Source organism: Chiloscyllium punctatum, chromosome 6 (assembly GCF_047496795.1).
Source record: "Chiloscyllium punctatum isolate Juve2018m chromosome 6, sChiPun1.3, whole genome shotgun sequence".
Classification (NCBI taxonomy): Eukaryota; Metazoa; Chordata; class Chondrichthyes; order Orectolobiformes; family Hemiscylliidae; genus Chiloscyllium; species Chiloscyllium punctatum.
Genome location: NC_092744.1, coordinates 47,509,381 through 47,532,770, shown reverse-complemented (window position 1 = coordinate 47,532,770; position 23,390 = coordinate 47,509,381). Strand labels below are relative to the sequence as shown.

At 43.1% G+C, this 23,390-nt stretch overlaps 1 protein-coding gene across 3 annotated transcripts in view; it reads left to right on the top strand.

Annotated features, from left to right (window-relative positions):
• Positions 1-23,390, top strand: part of LOC140478935 (mitofusin-1-like) — a 73,781-nt gene that overhangs the window by 14,283 nt on the left and 36,108 nt on the right. For all 3 annotated transcript variants that reach the window (XM_072572578.1, XM_072572579.1, XM_072572580.1), the window contains exons 5-9: positions 8,782-8,906; positions 9,157-9,265; positions 10,154-10,261; positions 10,456-10,609; positions 12,948-13,015. In XM_072572578.1, the coding sequence (XP_072428679.1) occupies positions 8,782-8,906; positions 9,157-9,265; positions 10,154-10,261; positions 10,456-10,609; positions 12,948-13,015 (564 nt within the window). The remainder of the gene's footprint in view (positions 1-8,781; positions 8,907-9,156; positions 9,266-10,153; positions 10,262-10,455; positions 10,610-12,947; positions 13,016-23,390) is intronic.

The window sequence follows — 23,390 nt, the reverse complement described above, 5'->3', positions numbered from 1 at the left end:
CAACTGTACTCACTGTATACCCATGACTATGTTGCCAAATACCAGACTAATGCCATTTACAAGTTCGCTGATGACACCACCATAGTCAGTCAAATCTCAGATGGCGACAAACAGACTACAGACGGGAGGTGGAAGACCTGGAAAAATGGTGCACTGAGAACTACCTAGCTCTCAATGCCGGCATAACCAAGGAACTCATTATTGACTTTCAGCGGGATGTTACTCATGCCCCCTACACATTAACAGCACAGAGGTGGAACGAGTGGAGCGTGTCAAGCTCCTGGGAGTGGTCATCCACAACAAGCTTTCTTGGACTTTTCATGTGGCTGCACTGGCTACAGAGGCCCAACAACGTCTCTTCTTCCTTGGACAGCTGAGGAAATTAGGTATGACGGCGCGAATACCCTTGCCAACTTCTATAGGTGCGCCATCGAGAGCATTCTGTCTGAATGTATGACTACCTGGTATGGCAACTGTACCATTCAAGATCGGAGATGGTTACAGAGCGTGCTGAACTCGGCCCAGACAATCCAAAGGCCAACTTCCCATCTATACCACAACCACCTGATGAAAGAGCAGTGCTCTGAAAGCTAATGCTTCCAAGTAAACCTGTTGGACTATGACCTGGTGTTGTGTGATTTTTAACTTCCCGTCTATAGAATCTTATCTACCAGACCTGCTGTCAAGGAAAGGTTGCCAGCATTCTCAAAGATCCATCCCACCCTGACGATGTTTTTCTACAGCCTCTACCATTGGGGACAAGGTACAGAAGCCTGAACACACGCACCAGCCGGTCGAAACAGTTTCTACCCTATTGTTTTTAGAATACTGAATGGACTCTCAAACTGTATTTGCCTGTACCTGTGTTTTTGTTTTTGCTGCTGTTTACCTATTATTTATTTACCTATGCTACTTAACTCTGTGATCTGCCTGCGTTGCTTGCAAGACTAAGCTTTTCACTATGTCTCAGTACATGTGACAATAAATTCAATTCAATTCAATTCAAACTTGAAAGGATTCAGAAAAGATTCACAAGGATGTTGCCAGGGTTGGAGGATTTGAGCTACAGGAAGAGATTGAGTAAGCTGGGCTATGTTTTCCCTGGAGTGTCGAAGGCTGAAGGGTGACCTTTATAGAGGTTTAAAAAATCATGAGAGGCATGGATAGGATAAACAGACAAAGTCTCTTCCCTAGGATGGGGGAATCCAGAACTCGAGGGAATAGATTTAGGGTGAGAGGGGAAAGATATAAAAGAGACCTAAAGGGCAACCTTTCCACGCAGAGGGCGGTGCATGTATGCAATGAGCTGCCGGAGGAAGTGGTGGAGGCTAGCACAATTGCAACATTTAAAAGGCATCTGGATGGGTATATGAATAGGAAGGGTTTGGAGGGATATGGGCCGGGTGCTGCTAGGTGGGACTAAATTGGGTTGGGATATCTGCATGGACGAGTTGGAATGAAGGATCTGTTTCCATGCTGTACATCTTGACCTCGGGTGGAAATGCATTCCAGGCAGCTACCACCCTTTGCGTAAATAAGTTTCCATATATATATCTCTCTTAAACTTATTCTCTCTCACCTTGAACTTGTGACCTCTTGTAATTGAGTCCCCCACTCTAGGGAAAAAGCTTCTTGCTATCCACCCTGTCTATACAATCTCTTGATTTTGTAAACCTCAATCAGGTCTCCCCTCATCTTCTGTCTTTCTAATGAAAATAAACCTAACCTACTCAACCTCTGTTCGTAGCTAGCGCTTTCCTTACCTGGCAACATCCTGGTGAACCTCCTGTGCACTCTCTTCAAAGCATCCACTTCCTTTGATAATGTGGCGACCAGAACTGTATGCAGTATTCCAAATGTGACCAAACCAAAGTCCTATACAACCGTAACATGACCTACCAACTCTTGTACTCCATACTCAATCTGATGAAGGAAAGCGTGCCATATGCTGCCTTTGACCATTTTGTCGACCTGCGTTGCCACCTTCAGGGTACAACGGATCTGAACACCCAGATCTCTCTGTACATCAATTTTCCGCAGGGATTTTCCATTTACTATACAGTTCACTTTTGAATTGTATCTTCCAAAATGTATCACCTTGTATTTGCCTGGATTGAACACCTTTTGCTGTTTCTCTGCCCAACTCTCCTACCTCCAAATTCTTATGCATTCTCTGACAGCTCCCTTCACTATCTGCTACTCCACCAATCTTAGTGTCATCTGCAAACTTGGTAATCAGACCACCTATATGTTTCTCCAGGGCATTTATGTATATCACAAACAACAGTGGTCCCTGCACGGATCCTGTAAATAAATTATGTTTTGTTTAAAACTAAGTGGTTTTACCAGAGAGGATATTCCACCTCTCCTGGAATATCCACTTTACATCTGTGTTGTGGGAAAAACACCAGTCTCGGAGTCAGAATCAGGGTTCAATGACAGAGTTTATTGCACAAGAAAATACCGGAGCTCTGGGGAGAGCGAGGCACCAACAGAACAGGGGTCAGCTGAGAGTCTTCTCTTGACCCGGAGTATATGTCAAGTACTTGTAGGTCGGTGTTGAGATTATTGTCTTTGTAATATGGTTTGTTTATGGCAATCATTGCAGAATTGTTGATAATTTTGATTCAGTCTTTGTCAGTTCCAGCGCAGCCTTTGTTAATTTCCGCCTGGTCATTGTCAGTTTCAGTGGAGACATTCAGTTTCACTGACTGTACGGAAATCCATTGCTGTAGTAATGGGCGCTAATCACTCTTCCTGAGAAGGACGATTACTGTAGTTCTGGCTATTAGCATTTCTGTAAGAGGTGTTGGCTGGACCCAGACTGTTCGGGCAATGTTTGTTACTTATGTGTATTCTCTCTCCTCCACCTATCTTACACTCACAACCCAGTTGATTAGTTTATTGTGTTGGCATTCTGGTAGTCCAAGGCAGTATCTGTATCTGCTGTACTGTTTCTCCACATATTGTGATCTGGCAGCCATCTTGTGTGTCAAGTTGGCAAACTGATGGCTCAGTGGTCATCTTGCGTGTCCTTGTGCCTAGTGTCACCCTGCCCCATGCCATTTCCCTCCTCACCTGCTTAAGACGACCAGCAAAGTTGGGGTCTGGACGACCTTCTTGAAATGTTTTGAGGGGTCTGGCCTGCTCCATAACAAACGTTGGTGTCAGCATCTATTGAAAGTTGTTCTGCCAATGAATGATGATCTGATGGAGAACATGTAGACAAAGATCCTCGTGGAAGCTCAAGATTGCACTGTGGGAAGGAGAAAGGCTGTTACTTTAGATGCGCTGACTACATTTGCATACCTGAGATTAGAATTCTACAAGGGTAGTCTCAGAGCTGTATGAAGGAAGTGGAGTATTGGGGGGTGACAGTACGATGCTTAACACTATAATGAAGGTGAAGATGGATAGTGCATTCCTGCTAATAATAATTGAAGATGCTGATATTTCTGGTTTAGCTAATTCATTTTAAGGAAAGCCAAACTGGAGTGTTTCACGAGAGATGAAAATGATGCAAGGAAGTGACAAATGTTTTGGAATCTCTGAGAAGGAAAGGAGGTTGAAGATAAGATCACAGATTAAAGACAGAATGGTGAAAAGTTTTGTTTTTGGAAAGGTAGTGATTTGAATGGGGAGAGTACAGTTTCTGAGAAGTGCGATAATCTCAATATCTGTGGGTTTGAAAATGGAGTTGAGGAAGCAGTTTGTTTGATTCAGTTGAAAAGTAAGTGATATGTGCCAAGAGGTAGTTGAAGTAACTATGGCAGTGTTTGTTTGGGCTGAAGTAGGCAAGGAACTGAGGGTACAGACGCGATAGCTCTACATCCCTCTTTCTGGGTGACATGGAATTTAACGTCTTTCACATTGAGTTTAAGGTCGATGGGAAGCAGAACGGTTTAAAGGTGGCCACTGAAAAAGATGATCCTGTGGCTGTCTTGACATTTAATGATTATTCTAAAATACTAAACATTTTTGGCAGTGGAAAGTGAAACATTGCATTCTTTGAGTAGTGAAGGTAGGCCTAGCAGTAAATGGATAGGTCAAGTTAGAAAATCAAGGTACAAAATTCCCAAATTTTGAAATGTTGTTCTTTATTTAGTGTAGATTAGACCTGATGCATGCTAATGTTTTGAGACTGTAGTATCATAACACTAGTATTTTGGAATATATTATCTTCCCCTCTAATTTGAGAGACAACCTCCACAGAAAAATTGCCTTGTCTTCTCTAAGTACTGTGCAATCAGTCAGTCCAACATGTAAAATTTCTACAAATCTTGTGTTGTGAGAATCTCCTCTTTTATACTTCACAAATAAAGTCTGTGGACACCGAGTTGACCCAATCGTTGCCTCACTATCATTCCAGTAGACTAGTTACAAAAGATGTCATTGAGGTGGGCCAAGCCCCAGGACCTTTTGAAAGCTTCTGAATACTCCACAGATGGTGGCCAAATAGTGGGTTAGTATGCAGTAATCCTGTTTCACTTAACTTTGTGTGCCTCTCTGTGATGTATTTTGACTTAGTTCCCACATGAGCTGTCTGATTTCATGCCCAACTGGATTTCTGTTGAAGTCTGCCTTTTAACTTCATACCCCTTTTACACTTTTCAAATTAATAAAACATTTTGTCAATGAAAGTTCAAACAACAATTCCCCACCAAGTCACCTCTCAGCTGTTTTTACTTGGTGCTTTAAAGAACAGCATTGAAAATGAATCGGTGAAGTTGAAGAGGTTTACAGACAGCTTTAGTAATTGAGTTATTTCCTGTTAGTTAGTAGAAAGCTTCAATGGGCAGAAACTTGCTGCAGTGGTAAGTGGGTTAATGGGATGGGAAGTAAATGGAAATTCCAGTTAGAGGCAGTACAACGGTCAAATGCAATCATGCATCAGCCAACCGCTGGTGAGAAAGGCCAATTTTGATGGTATTAGGTAAGAACTTTCAAAAGCTGATTGGGTGCAGATGTTCACAGATAAAGGGATGGCTGGAAATTGCGAAGCCTTCAGAAATGAGATAACGAAAATCTAGAGAAAGTATATGCCTGTTAGGGTGAAGCAAAAGGCTGCTAGGTATAGGGAACGATGGATGACTAAAGAAATTGAGGTTTTGGTTAAGAAAAAGAAGGAAGCATATATCAGATATTGACAGGATAGATCGAGTGAATCCTTAGGAGAGTATAAAGGCAGTAGGAGTATACTTAAGAGAGAAATCAGGAGGGCAAAAATGGGACATGAGATAGCTTTGGCAAATGGAGTTGAGGAGAACCCAAAAGGTTTTTACAAATACATTAAAGACGAAAGGGTAACCAGGGAGAAAATAGAGCCCCTCAAAGATCAGCAAGGTGGCCTTTGTTTGGAGTCGCAGGAGATGGGGGAGATACTAAACGATTATTTTGCATCAGTATTTACTGTGGAAAGTATCGAATGTAGGGAAATCGATGATGATATTTTGAAAAATGTCCATATTACAGAGGAGAAGTGCTGGGTGTCTTGCAATGCATAAAAGTGGATAAATCCACAGGACCTGTTAAGATGTACCTGAAAACTCTGTGGGAAGCTAAAGAAGTGATTGCTGGGCCTTTTGCTGAGATATTTGATCATCGATAGTCACAGATGAGGTGCTGGAAGACTGGAGGTTGGCTGACATGGTGCCACTATTTAAGAAAGATGGTAAGGACAAGCCAGGGAAATATAGACCAGGGGGCCTGACGTCGGTGGTGGGCATGTTATTGGAGGGAATCCTGAGGGACAAGGATGTACATGTATTTGGAAAGGCAAGGACTGATTAGGGATAGTCAACATGGCTTTGTGTGGGAAATCATGTCTCACATACTTGGTTGAGTTTTTTGAAGAAGTAACAAAGGGGATTGATGAGGGCAAAGCAGTAGATGTGATCTATATGGACTTCAGTAAGGCATTTGACAAGGTTTCCCATGGGACAACGGTTAGCAAGGTTAGATCTCACAGAATATAGGGAGAACTAGCCATTTGGTTACTGAACTGGCTCAATGGTAGAAGACAGAGGTTTGTGGTGGAGAGTTGTTTTTCACACTGGAGGCCTGTGACCAATGGAGTGCCATAAGGATTCGTGCTTGGTCCAGTGCTTTTCATCATTTACATAAATGATTTGGATGTGAGCATAAGAAGTATAGTTAGTAAGTTTGCAGATGACATCAAAACTGAAGGTGTAGTGGACAGCGAAGAAGGTTACCTCCGATTGCAACGGGATCTTGATCAGATGGACCAATGGGCTGATAAAGATAAATGTGAAGTGTTGCATTTTAGGAAACCAAATCTTAGCAGGGCTTATATACTTAATGGTAAGAATCCTTAGGAGTGTTGTTGAACAGAGAGACCTTGGAGTGCAGGTTCATAGCTCCTTGAAAGTCGCAGGTAGTTAGGATGGTGAAGAAGGCATTTGGTAGGTTTTCCTTTATTGGTCAGAGTATTGAGTACAGGAGTTGGGAGGTGATGTTGAGGCTGTTCAGGACATTGGTTAGGTCACTTTTGGAATATTGCATGCAATTCTGGTCTCCTTCCTATCGGAAAGGTGTTGTGAAACGTGAAGGGATTCAGAAAAGACTTTTCAATGATGTTGCCTGGGTTGGAGGATTTGAGCTATAGGGAGAGATTGAACAGGCTGGGGCTGTTTTCTCTGGAGCGTCGGAGGCTGAGGGGTGACCTTATAGACGTTTATTAAATTATGAGGGGCATGGGTAGGATAAGTAGACAAAGTCTTTTCCCTGGGGTGGAGGAGTCCAGAACTAGAGGGTATAGGTTTAGGGTGAGAGGGGAAAGATATAAAAGAGACCTAAGTGGCAACTCTTTTTCACGCAGAGGGTGGTACGTGTATGGAATGAGCAGCCAGAGGAAGTGATGGAGGCTAGTACAATCACAAAATTTAAAAGGCATCTGGATGGGTATATGAATAGGAAGGGTTTGGAGGGATATGGGCCGGGTGCTGGCAGGTGGGACTAGATTGGGTTGGGATATCTGGTCGAGTTGGACCGAAGGGTCTGTTTCTGTGCTGTACATCTCTATGACTTGATTGGCAATGCACAGTAAGGAGGCCTAACCATTTGCGGAGGCAAACAGAAAATACCCAACCTCAGCATCCAGCCGTTCTCAATGGGGGGCCATATAGGCCTTTTAGGGACCCTGACACATTTGAAAGGGGTCACAGACTGAAAACTGAAATGATTTTCTGTCTCTCTGTTCGTGTTGTATTCCTGTTTGAAAGGGGGGCCTTGGAACCTGAAAAGAGCTGGAGGTAGGTTTGCTTGCTAAGCTGGAAGGTTCATTTCCAGACGTTTTGTCACCCTACTAGGTAACATCTTCAGTGGGCCTCCGGGCGAAGCACTGTTGATGTTTCCTGCTTTATATTTATATGGGTTGGTGATGCCATTTCCTGTTCTTTCTCACGGGGTGGTAGATGGCGTTCCGGTTGGAATGCCATGCTTCTAGGCATTCTCGTGCGTGTCTCTGGCTTGTCTTAGGATGCATGTGTTGCCCTAATCAAAGTGGTATCCTTATCTGTATGTAAGGATACCAGTGAGAGGGGGTCATGTCGTTTTGTGGCTAGATGGTATTTATGTATCCTGGTGGCTAGTTTTCTGCCTGTTTGTCCAATGTATTGTTTGTTACAGTTCTTGCACGGTATTTTGTAAATGTCATTAGTTTGGCTTGTTGTCTGTATAGGGTCTTTCAAGTTCATTAGCTGCTGCTTTAGTGTATCGGTGGGCTTGTGGACTACCATGATGCCAAGGGGTCTGAGTAGTCTGGCAATCATTTCAGACATGTCTTTGATGTAGGGGAGAGTGGCTAGGGTTTCTGGACGTGTTTTGTCTGCTTGTTTCGGTTTGTTGCTGAGAAATCGGCGGACTTTTTTTTGCATACCCATTCTTTTTGAATACATGGTATAGGTGATTTTCCTCTGCTCTGTGTAGTTCCTCTGTGCTGCAGTGTGTGTTGGCTCATTGAAATAATGTTCTGATGCAGCTTCATTTGTGGATGTTGGAATGATTGCTTCGGTCATTCAATATTTGATCAATATGTGTTGTTTTCCTGTAGGTGCTGGTTTGCAGTTCCCCATTGGCTGTTCGCTCTACTGTGACATCTAGGAATGGCAGTTTGTTGTTGTTTTCCTCCTCTTTAGTGAATTTTATGCCAGTAAGGGTATTATTGATAGTCTTGAAAGCTACCACCCAAGTTCAGTGCAACAGTTTAGCCTTCTCTTCCACATTCCAACAAAGGTCCCCACACAGCAGAGAGATCCTACTTGTTACAAATCGTCCAGCAGGAAGACTACCTTTCCTGCTGTACGCCAACTTGGATCTGAATGCACATGTTTCTCATTTGCAGATTTAATTGCAGAAGTATGCTTTAAACTGGTGATCACTTGGTTTATTGTACATACTAATAACATGCTAATGTACGAAAAAAGGTTGATGTTGGTTGCTATCGGCAACTACGGCCTACGCTAATAATGCTGGACTTTTTTCTCGACTTTCAGCATGCTATTGCGAAGCTGGCACTTATGCAATTCAATATTCCTGCCCACCTCATTTCCTGCACCAGGGAGCTTCACTAGGTTTTGCTGATGTAGGCGTTTACCAGGATTTTTATAGTCATTTATGCACCAGTTATGTTAATGTTGTCTGCACTTCTGACATTTTTGTTATTTTTCTCTATTAGTGTGTTATTTTGCTTCCAGCTGACAATATTTGTTAAGAATGCAATAGTACAGTGTTTTAAAAAAAAATTTCCTTCTGTATTTTTAGACTGTGAACCAACTGGCACATGCCCTGCATCAGAATGAATATTTAGATGCTGGTTGTCTAGTCCGTGTTTTTTGGCCAAAATCGAAATGTGCTCTTCTTCGAGATGACTTGGTGTTGATGGACAGGTGTGAAATATCTCAGATTAATTTGAAATTGATGATTTTATGAATTAGTCAATAGTGATATTGTCTAGAGCAATTTTTTTTGTTGCAACTAGGCAGAAGCAAAAGCGCATTATTTGAAAAGTTGTTCTGATTGTGATGTTTGACTGTGATGGTTGTAAATATTTGTAAAAGTTAATAAGTGTTTAGCATTTTAAAATATCCATATATTAATATATTTAGTGTCAAGTCTAACTGATGTTTCTTGATTTAGCCCTGGTACTGATGTCACCACAGAGTTGGATAGCTGGATTGACAAGTTTTGTCTGGATGCTGATGTATTTGTGTTAGTAGCAAATTCAGAATCGACACTTATGCAGACTGTAAGTGTTACATTTTTATGTTTGTCCCATTTATACTTTTTTTAAAAGCTACTCCTTTCTACTTCTTTCCATCGATGTTTCTTTGTTAATTGCAACTAAAAAAAGAGCTTTCGTGTAAATTACTGAATAAAAATAATTTAACAATTATGAAACTTGTAATATAGTGGATGTGTACTAATTTTGAAAATAAAAGTTGAGTTAAATCAAACACTGCAACAAACCCAGAATTTGTGTACTAAACTGTTTTGGTATCCATTTAACAACTTCATATTGTCTCCAGCTGATATTTAAAAATTAATTAAAGGTTTTAGACATTGCAGACATTTATTTCACATCGCTCATTAGTTTTAAGATGATGGTGAACCATCTTTGTTGTGCAATCATTATAGTGTAGGTACATGATACTTTCATAGTAGTTGATATAACCCATGCAACTATTTGTTGTGATAGGGCGTCACATTTAGGCAAGATCAGGATGGATGGTAGATTTTCTCTCCTGAACGACTTTTAACAAATCCTATGACATCAATTACAATTTGGTAGTTTCATGATGACTACTAATGAGATTAGCATATTATTCCAGATTGTTATTAATTAATTGAATTTAAAATCACCAACTTCCTTGAATGGGATTGGAACTCCTGTCGTTGGAGCATTAGATCATGTTGCTTGGTTACAAGTTCTGTAATGCTATCAGCAAGGAACCAATCCACTAGTTTAAAATAAAGTCTGTATTCAAATGTTCATGGGTATAAAAGAGTGTCAGTTTATTCATTGCATAGTACAGCTTAACATTAAATCTAATACTTGAGCTTATTTTCAAACATAGATTATACAATTTTAATGGGAACTTTTGGATTTTGAGTATTTTTGTCATTTCACTTTCAGGAGAAACAATTTTTTCATAAAGTTAATGAGCGACTTTCCAAGCCTAATATTTTTATCTTGAATAATCGTTGGGATGCTTCTGCTTCTGAGCCAGAATACATGGATGAAGTAAGTTGTACACTGTAATTATAGCTTCTTTTAGAACTTTTGAGTCTAAAAATAATATATCACTGGCTAAATTACTCCTGTACTTATTGAATGTTGCTTGGATGTTGATTACATCATAATTTTGGATATTTGTTTATTGTGATATTTCTGTTGATTTTGTCTTGGTATTAATCGATATCATTTTTACTGTTCAGGTACGTCAGCAACATACTGACCGTTGTGTTAGTTTCCTTGTTGATGAACTTGGAGTAGTGGATCATGCACAGGCTGAGAATCGCATATTTTTTGTTTCTGCTAAGGAAGCTGTTAATGCCAGAATTCACAAAGCGCAGGGAATGCCAGAAGGAGGTAAGTGTTGCAGTGTTCTTAAATATTAGAGAGGTCTTGAATGTAAATAGCAGACAAAGCTAAGGGATCACTTAGTAGTACAAAATTGAATGGTTGGGGGAATAGGGTAGTCGGGAAATACCTATTTTCCGAGCAGAGATGAAAATTATAACGAGACAGAGATTGAAGGTGATTGGAAGAAAGATTATGGGAGACATGATTGGAAAAACCCTATTGGTGAACATCTGGAATTTGATACCTGGTTTAGTAGTGGAGGCAGAAACCTTCAATTTAAAAAGAATATGTATCTACAGCTGAAAGATTGTAACCTATAGACCAGGTGCTGAAGGATAAGATCAGAATGAGTGGTTAGGTTTTATTCAGCCCGCTGCGCACACTATATGCTGAATGAGCTTTTTCAGTGCTGTCACTTTTCTGTGATCCTCAGTAAAACTTGGATGTTCTTCAGCTTTTCTTAGTCTTAAAGGGAAGATTCTGAAGTGTGATCTTCTAAACAAAAACACAGTTTGGAAGAAGGGTCACTGGACCTGAAATGTAAAGTTTGCTTTCTTTCCACAGATGCTACCAGACTTGATGGGTTTTTCCAGCAATTTCTGTTTTTGTTTGTTTTTTCTAACTTTTAGATGAGGATATGAACTAGGGTCCCAAGACTGTAGCTATTATATAATGACATCCTAAAGTATTATCTAACTGCAGTTAATCTTTTCATAGAATTATACAGTGTATAGCCCATTGAGTCTGTATCACCAAAACTATTCTGTTACCTACACTAGTTCCACTTTCCTACACTAGGCCTATAGCTTTGATTGTTATGATAGTTCAAGTACTTATCAAAGTACTGTGCTTTTTAAAAGTTGTGGGGTTTCTTGTTTCAACAACCCTCCCAGGCAGAGCGTTCCAGATCCACACCAACCTCTCTGGGTGGAAATGTTTTTCCTCAAATCGCCTCTGAATCTCATACCTTTCATTTAAAAATTATGCCCCTTTGTTATTGACTCAGGCAATCAGTTGTTTTCTATTCACCCTGTTCATGCAGTCCTTAAGCTTGTACATCTCTGTCGGATTCACCTTCAACCTTCTCAGTTCCAAAGAAAACAAATCAAGTTTATCCAGCTTGTCTTCATAGCTGAAAAACTCCATCACAGGCAACATCTTGGTGAATCGCCTTTGCATCCCCTCCAGTGCACTCGCATCCTTCCTATAGTGTGGTGACCAGAGGTGTGTGCAGTACTCCAGCTGTGGACTAACCAAAGTAAGGCCCAACATGACTTCCCTGCTCTTAAAATCCATGCCACAACTGATAAAGGCAAGTGCCCCATATGCCTCCTTAACTACTCTCTTAACCTATCTTGTTGCCTTTATGGTAGTAACCCAAGATCCCTCTGTTCCTCTGAGTTTTCTAGTGTCTTGCCATTTCATGGGTACTCTCCCTTGTCTTGTTCCTTCTTCCAAAGTGCATCATCTCTCATTTATCACAGGTAAATTCCTTCTGCCACTGATGTGCCCATCTGAATGATCCATTTATATCATCCTGTAACCTTCCTCCTCACTGTCAACCACCTGGCCAATTTTGGGTCATCCACAAATTTACTTATCATCTTGCCCCACGTTCCCATCTACAACATTTATGATTTATCACAAACAACAAAGGACTCAGCATTGATTCCTGTTATATGCCATTGCATATCAGCCTCCAGTCACACAAACAGCCTTCTTCTACTACCTTCTGTCTTCTGTAACTAAGGCAATTTTGAATCTGACTTGCTAAGTTACCCTGAATCCCATGAGCTTGTCAGATTTTTGTAGCTTTCCTTATTTGTTGGCTTGCTGCCCTTGTTCTATACAACCAGAAATGTGTTCTGCAGTTATGGTGTATTCTTCCTTTTGAGTAGCTGGCACTGCACTGTGATTAATTAGGGTAAATGTGTACATAAAGAAGTGCCAGTTTTGCAGAGGGTCATTTTAGATGCCATGGGGTAGCATTTGTGAAAAAGTCGTTAAAAATCAGTACTTTGCATTAATAAACCTAACATCCATTTGTATACATATGTGTAAATTACAATGTGTGCCTTTCCTTGTGATTCTGAAGTGACTTGAGATATTTTTCCATGTAACTGGAAGGTGCTACAGTTTTGGTCATTTGGTGTAATAGCACTATTTTGAAATTACATTCATTCATAGAAGTCAATGCCATTAATGTTTCTAGATAATTCCAATTTGAAAATTACCACAGCAGCTCCTTCGATAGTTACATGTTGTAATATTTTAATCTTTTCATATTTCTTTACAATGAAATACTTAAAAGCTACTTCATGTTGCTTTTGCATTTTGTTTACAGGTGGTGCACTAGCAGATGGATTCCAAGCTAGGCTTTTTGAATTTCAGAACTTTGAGCATCAATTTGAGGTATATGATGGACAGCTATCTTTTATCATTGCTCCATGCAGTTAAGGTTTTCTTTGCTCCTAAATTGAAATAAAGAAATTTGGAGCCTAAAAAAAGATTGTAAGTTAGTATTAAATTCCTATTTGAATGTGCAGTTGCAGAATGACTGTGTTGAACTGGTCATCTAATCGATATTTTGGTCTTTCTAGTATAGAGGTGATCACGTTATGAGCTGTAAATACAGAATGCTATATTGAAAGAAACAAGTCACTGTTTCACCTTAAGTGGGGAGATGTTATTGCATAGGAATAACATGCAAAGGAAAAGGTACAGTGTTGTGAATGGGCTTTTGCCCAAAACATCGATTTTCCTACTCCTCGGATGCTACCTGACCTGCTGTGCTTTTCCAGCACCACTCTAATGTAGGTGTGAATTATTGCCGAGTATACTAACGTGAAGGGAGCAATCCCTTCATGATACAGAAAATGGAGGCAACATTGCCTTCAGAATGTAGAAAGTGGAGGGAAGGGGGTGATGTGTTTTACATAGTATTATGCTGGAGGTAGTGGAAATGGAGGCGGGTAATCAGTTGAAAACAAATGCTGGTAGGGTGGAAGTTCAGGACCAGAGTGACTTTGAGGGAGGCGAAAGAGTGATGATAGATGAGAAAAATAGAATGGAGCACAATTGAGGGTCCTGTCAATTATAGTGGGGGGCAGAGGCCTTGGTTAAGGATAATGTAGCTGAGCTTATAGTAAACATTGCTTGAAAGCCTACCCCTAGAAACAGTGACAGAAATATTATTGGGAAGGGAAGCATTCAAAATGGATGGTGAAGGAAGGCAAATGGTGCACATTGGAAGAAAAAAATGCTTAAATTTTCAAATTCTGGATGAGAACAGAAAATGGCAACTGCTACAGTATCAGACAAGGATGAGTGAGGGAGGCCTCCATGAGCTGGAACAAACATGTTTCACGTATCCCACACAAAGGCAGACAAGACCGAACCTATGTGCATTTCCATAGCAATGTCTTTCACTTGGGAAAATATGGGAGGAGTTAAAGGTGAGGTGGTTCAATGTGAAAGGAAGCTCAGCCAGGAAGAGTAGCATAGTAATGGGAAAAGATTGGTTTGATTTCCTTGAAGAAAAGTGGAGTTCCCTTAAGCCATCTTAGGGAAGGATGGAAGAGCAGAGAATTGGACATTCCTGGTGTAGAGATAATGGTGATGCAATGGTAAATGTCAGGAGACTAGACACAAGGGGGAAAAATATGTGAGGTAGTGAGAAAGCAGTTCAGTGATACAGCAACAAGTTGAAAGATTGGATCTAACAGGGCAACCATGTTTATGGATCTTGGAAGGGAGGTAGAAGACAGCTGTTCAAGGTTGAGGGACCAAATGGGGCTGGTGATCATTGAGAGAAGATATGCTCAGTGATAGTCTTGGAAACAGTGGCTTGAGGTTCATTGTTGGGTCATGATGCAGACAGGGATTGAAGGATATTGTCAGAGAGTTGATGTTTTGCCTCTACTAATGCCAAATAACAACAGGCTAGGGTTGAATTTCTGAAATCAGAGTAATTAATATCATTTCAGAGGGAAACCGATTAGAGCATGTAAGGGGAGCAGAGAAGTTGAGATGGCCAATCTTATGTCAGCAGTTATTAATGAAAAAATGGGTGAGTAAGGAATCCAGATTAGGGTGAATTCTGCAAATGGGTAAGAGGGTTCCTTGTGTGCAATCTTAGCCATAGATTTTCTGGCTGAAGAAGGTGAAGGCAACAGAAGATGTTGGTGAGATCTTAGCGAAAGAGAAATCCAACAGATCCAGAGAGGAAAGGTCAAATTATATCATGAATGTGCAGTTGGGAAAAGGAAAGTGACGGGGCAGCACGGTGGTTCAGTGGTTAGCACTGTTCCCTCACGGTGTCAGGGACCTGGGTTCGATTCCTACCTTGGGCAACTGTCTGTGTGGAGTTTGCACATTCTCCCTGTGTCTGTGTGGGTTTCCTCTGCATACTCTGGTTTCCTCCCACAATCCAAAGATGTGCAGATTAGGTGAATTGGCCCTGTCAAAATTGCCCATACTGTTCAGGGATGTGTTGGTTGGGTGTCTTAGTCTGAGGTAAATGTAAGGGGAAGAGGATCCTAAGTAGCATCGGTACACGAGTCATTAAAGTTTGCAATTCTTCATACTTGAAGGGGGAGGGGGTGGGGGAAGACAGTGACATCTTTTATTTTTAAGATCTTTTCTGCATTGTCCTGCTCACCCTGTTACGTGTATACAATTGGAATTCTTTTACAATCTTCACAACTTTCCATTCCTGTTGACTTTGTAACATCTGGAAACGTGGAATTATTGTAAAGAAATTATGTACAGCTTATACGTAACAGTGATTCCTGGAGGACCGTATAATTTATACTTTTCCAAGTGATAAATTATTCAATCCCTGTTTATGTATTTTAACAGTTATCCAGCTACTGAGAAAACTACTGATCTCATGGTTACTTGGTTTATTTCTTCCATTTTTAAAACTGATAATAGTGATGTTACTGAAAGTTAGAATTGTCCCTTTCCTTATTGGAGATGGATATTGCCGGAGATAATGGAAGACTGTTATCTACTACCTGTTCGTCTGAACATAGATATTTTCACATCTTGCAAAGTATTGCTTCATTGATGGAGCAATGTACAGGAGTTAAATGTAGTAGAGTGAATGATTTCTGTGTGAACGGCCCCAATCCTGACCCCATGGCAGGAAGCTTATGAATGCAGTTTAAAAAACCAAGCCTGTTTTGCTGAATGATTTCAGAGATATCCTGGTATAGTTGTATAATTAAGGTTTTAAAATGAGAACTGATTTGATCTGGTAATGAAAAACTCTTCTTTGTTAGGGAGGCCAGAACGCAGGGCCATCTTTGAGTCGAGTCAAGCCAATCCGTAATGAAATTGGGAAGCAACACTTCTTTGTATACAGAAAAGTGCTGGATATCTTGAAACACATAAAGGTGGATAAATCCCCAGGACCTGATCAGGTGTACCCTAGAACTCTGTGGGAAGCTAGAGAAGTGATTGCTAGGCCTCTTACTGAGATATTTGTATCATCGATAGTCACAGGTGTGGTGCCGGAAGACTGGAGGTTGGCTAATGTGGTGCCACTGTTTAAAAAGGGTGGTAAGGACAAACCAGGGAACTATAGACCAGTGAGCCTGATGTCGGTGATGGGCAAGTTGATGGAGGGAATCCTGAGGGACTGGATGTACATGCATTTGGAAAGGCAAGGACTGATTAGGGATACCTTCATCCCCCTACGCTCCCGCATCAATGAGTTCGACACGCGGCTAGATATCGAGCATTTCTTCTGCAGCCTTCACCTCTGCGCCTACTTCTTCAAAAAGGACTCTCGCCCACCCTCTGACGACCCCTTCTCCCACCTCCAACACACCCCATCCACCTGGACACCCCGTGCTGGCCTCTTACCCGCCCTCGATTTCTTCATATCTAACTGCCACCGCGACATTGACCGCCTCAACCTGTCCACCCCTCTCACCCACTCCAACCTCTCACCCTCACAACAAGCAGCCCTCCACTCCCTCTGCTCCAATCCCAACCTCACCATCAAACCGGCAGACAAGGGAGGCGCAGTGGTAGTTTGGCGCACCGATCTTTTCACCACTGAAGCTAGACGCCAACTCGCGGACACCACCTCCTACTGCCCCCTTGACCATGACCCCACCTCACACCACCAAACCATCATCTCCTCATCACCTCCCATCCACTACCTCCAACCTCATAGTCCCACAACCCCGCACTGCCCGTTTCTACCTCCTCCCCAAAATCCACAAACCCGACTTCCCTGGCCGACCCATTGTCTCAGCCTGCTCCTGCCCCACCGAACTCAACACTGTCCTGTCCCCCTTAGTCCAAGAACTCTCCACCTACGTTCGGGACACCACCCACGCCCTCCACCTCCTCCATGATTTTCACTTCCCCAGCCCCCAATGCTTTATCTTCACGATGGACATCCAGTCCCTATACACTTCCATCCCCCATCACGAAGGCCTCCAAGCCCTCCGCTTCTTCTTCTCCCGCCAACCCAACTAGTACCCTTCCACTGACACCCTCCTTCGACTGACTGAACTGGTCCTCACCCTGAACAACTTCTCCTTCCAATCCTCCCACTTCCTCCAAACCAAAGGAGTAGCCATGGGCACCCGCATGGGCCCCAGCTATGTCTGCCTCTTTGTCGGATATGTGGAACAGTCCATCTTCCGCAGCTACACTGGCATCACTCCCCATCTTTTCCTCCACAACATTGATGATTATATTGGCACTACCTCGTGCTCCCACGAGGAGGTTGAACAGTTCATCCACTTTACTAACACCTTCCACCCCGACCTCAAATTTACCTGGACTGTCTCAGACTCCTCCCTCCCTTTCCTAGACCTCTCCATTTCTATCTCGGGCGACCGATTCAACACAGACACTTACTACAAACTGACTGACTCCCACAGCTACCTAGATTACACCTCCTCCCACCCCGTCCCCTGTAAAAACGCCATCCCATATTCCCAATTCCTCCGCCTCTGCCGCATCTGCTCCCAGGAGGACCAGTTCCGCTACCGAACAACTCAAATTGCCGCCTCCTTCAAAGATCGCAATTTCCCCTCTGTGGTCAACGACGCTCTCCACTGCATCTCCTCCACTTCCCGCACCTCCACCCTTGAACCCCGCCCCTCCAATCGCCACCAGGACAGAACCCCACTGGTTCTCACCTTCCACCCCACCAACCTCCGGATACCAAATATCATCCTCCGTCATTTCCGCCACCTCCAGACAGACCCCACCACCAAGGATATATTTCCCTCTCCATCCCTATCAGCATTCAGGAGAGACCACTCCCTCTGCGACTCCGTCGTCAAGTCCACAACCCCCCCCCCCCCCACCAACCCTACCTCCAATCCCGGCTCCTTCCCCTTCAACCGCAAGAAGTGCAAATCTTGCACCCACACCTCCCCCCTCACCTCCCTCCAAGGCCCCAATGGATCCCTCTATATCCGTTGCAAATTCACCTGCACCTCCACACACATCATTTACTGTATCCGCTGCACCCGATGTGGTCTCCTCTACATTGGGGAGACAGCCGCCTACTTGCAGAACATTTCAGGGAACACCTCTGGGACACCCGCACTAACCAACCCAACTGCCCCATGGCTGAACACTTTAACTCCCCCTCCCACTCTGCCAATGACATGCAGGTCCTTGGCCTCCTCCATCACCAGACCATGGCCACACAACGCCTGGAGGAAGAGCGCCTCATAATCTGCCTAGGAGCCTTCCAACCACACAGGATGAATGTAGATTTCTCTAGTTTCCTCATTTCCCCTCCCTTCACCATATCTCAGTCCCAACCCTCAGATTCAGCACCGCCCTCTTGACCTGCAATCTTCTTGTCGACCTCTCCGCCCCCACCCCCTCTCCGGCCTATAACCCTCACCTTCAGCACCTTCCACCTATCGTATTCCCAGCGCCCCTCCTCCAAATTCCCACCCTCCTACCTTTTATCTCAGCCTGCTTGGCACACCAGCCTCTTTCCTGAAGAAGGGCTTACGCCCGAAACGTTGATTCTCCTGCTCCTTGGATGCTGCCTGGCCTGCTGTGTTTTTCCAGCACCACATTTTTCAACTCTGATGAGGTATAGTCAACATGACTTTGTACGTGGGAAATCATGTCTCACAAACTTAGAGTTTTTTGAGGAAGCAACAAAGAGGATTGATGAGGGCAGAACGGTAGATGTGATCTATATAGACTTCAGTAAGGCTTTCGACAAGGTTCCCCATGGGAGACTGATTAGCAAGGTTAGATCTCACGGAATACAGGGAGAACTTGCCGTTTGGATACAGAACTTGCTCAAAAGTAGAAGACAGGGTTGTGGTGGAGGGTTGTTTTTCAGATTGGAGGCCTGTGACTAGTGGAGTGCCACAAGGATCGGTGTTGGGTCCTCTACTTTTTATCATTTACATAAGTGATTTGGGTGTGAGCATAAGAGGTACAATTAGTAAGTTTGCAGATGACACCAAAATTGGAGGTGTAGTGGACAGCGAAGAGGTTTACCTTAGATTACAACAGGATCTTGACCAGATGGGCCAATAGGCTGAGAAGTGGCAGATGGAATTTAATTCCGATAAATGCGAGGTGCTGCATTTGGGAAAGCAAATCTTAGCAGGACGCATACACTTAATGGTAAGGTCCTAGGGAGTGTTGCTGAACAAAGAGACCTTGGAGTGCTGGTTCATGGCTCCTTGACAATGGAGTCACAGGTAGATAGGATAGTGAAGAATGTGTTTGGTATGCTTTCTTTTATTTGTGAGAGTATTGAGTATAGGAGTTGGGAGGTCATGTTGCAGCTGTACAACACATTGGTTAGGCCACTGTTGGAATATTGCATGCAATTCTGGTCTTCCTATTGGAAAGATGTTGTGAAACTTGAAAGAGTTCGGAAAAGATTTACAAGGATGTTGCCAGGGTTGGAGGATTTGAGCTACAGGGAGAGGCTGAACAGGCTGGGACTGTTTTCCCTGGAGCGTTGGAGGCTGAGGGGTGACGTTATAGAGGTTTACAAAATTATGAGGGGCTTGGATAGTGTGAATAGGCAAAGTCTTTTCCCTGGGGTCGGGGAGCCCAGAACTAGAAGGCATAGGTTTAGGGTGAGAGGGGAAAGATATAAAAGAGACCTAAGGGGCAACCTTTTCACACAGAGGGTGGTACCTGTATGGAATGAGCTGCCAGAGGAAGTGGTGGAGGCTGGTACAATCGCAACATTTAAGAGGCATTTGGATAGGTATTTGAATAGGAAAGGTTTGGACGGATATGGGCTGGGTTCTGGCAGGTTGGACTCGATTGGATTGGGGTATCTGATCAACATGGACAGGTTGGACCGAAGAGTCTGTTTCCATGCTGTACATCTCTATGACTCTAATAATCAAAAACAGAACTTTGTTCGCGAAAGGGCTGTGGTTATTGGGTTAATTGTTGATTTCAATTTTAATAGTTTCAGATTTATGGTGCTCAAGGATATGAAAATGTAAAGGGTATGGATATTGTCGGTAAATAGGTTTATGGTACAGTTCAGCCAAAATCTACTTCAGTGCTGGAACAGGCTCACATGACTTAATAATCTACTTTTTTTGTTCTTTTGCCATTGACTTCCTACAATCATAGTTATCACAACCTTTATGCCTGGTCCCAAACTACTTCACCTCCCTAGAGTCCCTACATAGAATCATAGTTTCCCTACAGTGTGGAAACAGGCCCTTCAGTCCATCAAGTCCACATTGACCTTACCCTAATATCCTATATCTACCCCTGACTTCTGCACCTAACCTACACATCCCTGAACACTATGGGCAAGTTAGCATGGCCAATTCAGCTAACCTGGACATCTTTGGATTGTAGGAGGAAACGAGAGAACCTGTAGGAAACCCACACAGACACAGGGAGAATGTGCAAAGCCGACACAGTCGCCCGAGGTTGGAATCCGTCGCTGGCGCTGTGGGGAGGCAATGCTAACCAGTAAGCCACCATACACCATTCAGCTCCCTCTGGTTCTATTTTCATTCTACCTTCACTGGTCCTATTCTGCCCTCCTTCATTGTCCCTCTTCTCTCCCATGTTCCATTCCCCTTCATGTTCCTTCTTCTTTCCCCTCCTTTTCTCCATTCCATTCTATTTCTCCTCTCCTCTCACTTTCTTGCCACTGTCCTGCCCTCTCCATGTCTTGTTCTCTGTCGTCTTCCATAGGTCCCATTTTCTCCTTATATGTCCCAAATAAAGGGTCCTAACACATCATATAAGCTTCACTTTGCTGATGCAAAATGTGCACCTTCAGGGGAGCAGATGAAATGTGAAGCAGAGAAGATTCATATATCGTCTAGTCGTAGACCACAAAACATCTGAAAGACACATTTACCTTTCCAAAAAATGGAAAAAGCGTTATGTAATCACTAGGAGTAGGCAAAGAAGTGATATCTCTACCCTGCACAATTTTCTCTTCACAGTGTGTTGTAACTTGAAATGGTAACCTCTACCCTATGTGTCAGTAACCTGAATTATGCATTTAGATTGTTAGCAAGATTTCGATGTGAAACACTTCTTTGCTTTCAAAGTTCAGGGTGACAACTCTTTCAGATTTTAGTGCCAAGTGAAATACAGCAGATATTAGAATCTGGAAATATCTGGTCTGGTCTTAACTGTGCAAAAAGGAAGAGTGAACATTTCAGGTCATGAAAATTCATCAATTTTGATTTCAGGTCATGGTTGAAAATGTACTTCTGTTTTTTCTCTGTACAGTATGCAATGTTAGCTTTCAAAAGCTGTAAAATTGTTGAATACTCGAGATGAGTAGCAGGAATTATGAGAGAATGCCTTGTGCTGAGTTTGCCTACTTTAGTTAGCTATCTTCCAGATTTAAGTGTGGTGCTGGAAAAGCACAGCCGGTCAGTCAGCATCCGAGGAACAGGAGAGTCGACATTTCGAGCATAAGCTCTTCATCAGGAATGTGAGGGGAGGCCAAATGGCCTGAGAGATAAATGGGAGGGATGGGGCTGGGAGAGAAGGTGGCTGGGAATCCGATAGGGGGATGAAGGTGGGGGTGATAGTTGATAGTGTGGAGGGGATTGGTGATGGGGAAGATGGACAGGTAGGATAGTTCAAGAGGTGGTGCCGAGTTGGAGGGTTGGATCAGGGATAAGATCAGGGAAGGGGAGATGAGGAAACTGGTCAAATCGACATTAATCCCATGTGGTTGGAGGGTTCCAAGGTGCAAGATGAGCACCTCCACATGCATCATCTACTGTGTCTGTTGCTCTCTATGTGGTCTCCTCTACACTGGGGGCTGGCAACTTGCAGAAGTTTCAGAGAACATCTCTGGCACATGCACTGACAACTGCACCATTCGGTGGCGGAACAATTCAACTTCCCCCTCCCTCTCTGCCAAGGACATGCAAGGCCTGGGCCACCTCCACTGCCAAATTTTAGCCACCCGACGTCTGGAGGAAGAACATCTCATCTTCTGCCATGGGACCCTCCAACCACACGGGGTCAATGTCGATTTCACCGGTTTCCTCAGTCAAACCCACCAACTCAGCACCGCCCTCTTGAACTGTCCTACCTGTCCACCTTCCTTCTCACCTATCCACTCCACCCTCGGCTCCAAACTATCACCATCATCCCCCATCTCCACCTGACTAGTGCATTCCCAGCTACCTTCCCCCACCCCACCCCATTCCCATTTATCTCTCAGCCCTCTTGGTCTCATCCCCCCGACCTGCACACCCTAACCCTGCACCCCCCCCCCCCCCCCCCCCCTCCAAATTCCTGATTAAGGGTTTATGCTCGAAACATTAACTGTGCTCCTTGGGTGCTGCCTGACTGGCTGTGCTTTTCCACCACCACACTTGTTGACTCTGATCTCCGACATCTGCAGTCCTCACTTTCTCCTGTCTTCAGATTTAATTTTCTTGCGCACTTGGATCCCCACAGTCTCTGTGTAGAGCAGGCAGCAGTTTTCCGTTATCTTCTGTCAGCACCAGTGATTCCTGTGGCAGGTGATCTCATTGTTCAAGGATGGTTATCTCTCCCTCTCTTCTTGCACTTCAGCAGAATATTGCGAAATTTGATGGTATGCAGTGAGACACCTTGGCCTGAACATTTTTGTTAGTGCAAATCATTTATGAGGGGCATAAATAAGGTGAACAGCAAAGGTCTTTTCTCTAGGGTAGGGCAGTACAAAACTAGAGGGCGTAGGTTTAAGGTGAGAGGAGAAAAGTTTGAGATCGGAAGAGCAATGTTTTCATGCAGAAGGTGGTAAGTATGTGGAATGAACTGCCAGAGAAAGTGGAAGATGCAAGTACAGTTATAATATTTAAAAGACATTTGGATAGATATATGAATAGGCAAAGTTTCAGGAATATGGGCCCAAAGCAGGCAAGTGGGACTAGTTCAGTTTGGGAAACCTGGTCAGCATGGATAAGTTAGAACGAAGGATGTTTCCATGCTGTATGACTCCATGACTCTATGACTAGGAAAAGCAGGATCACCAAAATGGTGTGGTAGCTGCAACTTCTGGATTTTTGTGTGAGTGAACTTCCTGGAGGTTACATTGTTATTGCACCCCTCAATGATAGCAAACACAGAAATTTGTCATTATTGAGAAAAGAAAAGCTGGACCTTTGTTTTCTAGAAATCGTTTGACCAAAGCCACTATTTTGTTTCAGGTGAAAATCTTGTAGTTTAAATGGCAGGTGGGACATTTCAATTTTCCTCAGTTGTTGAATTTGAAAGGTTGCATTCTTAGGTAGTAGGCATATAAATACAGCATATGAAAATTCCAACTAAC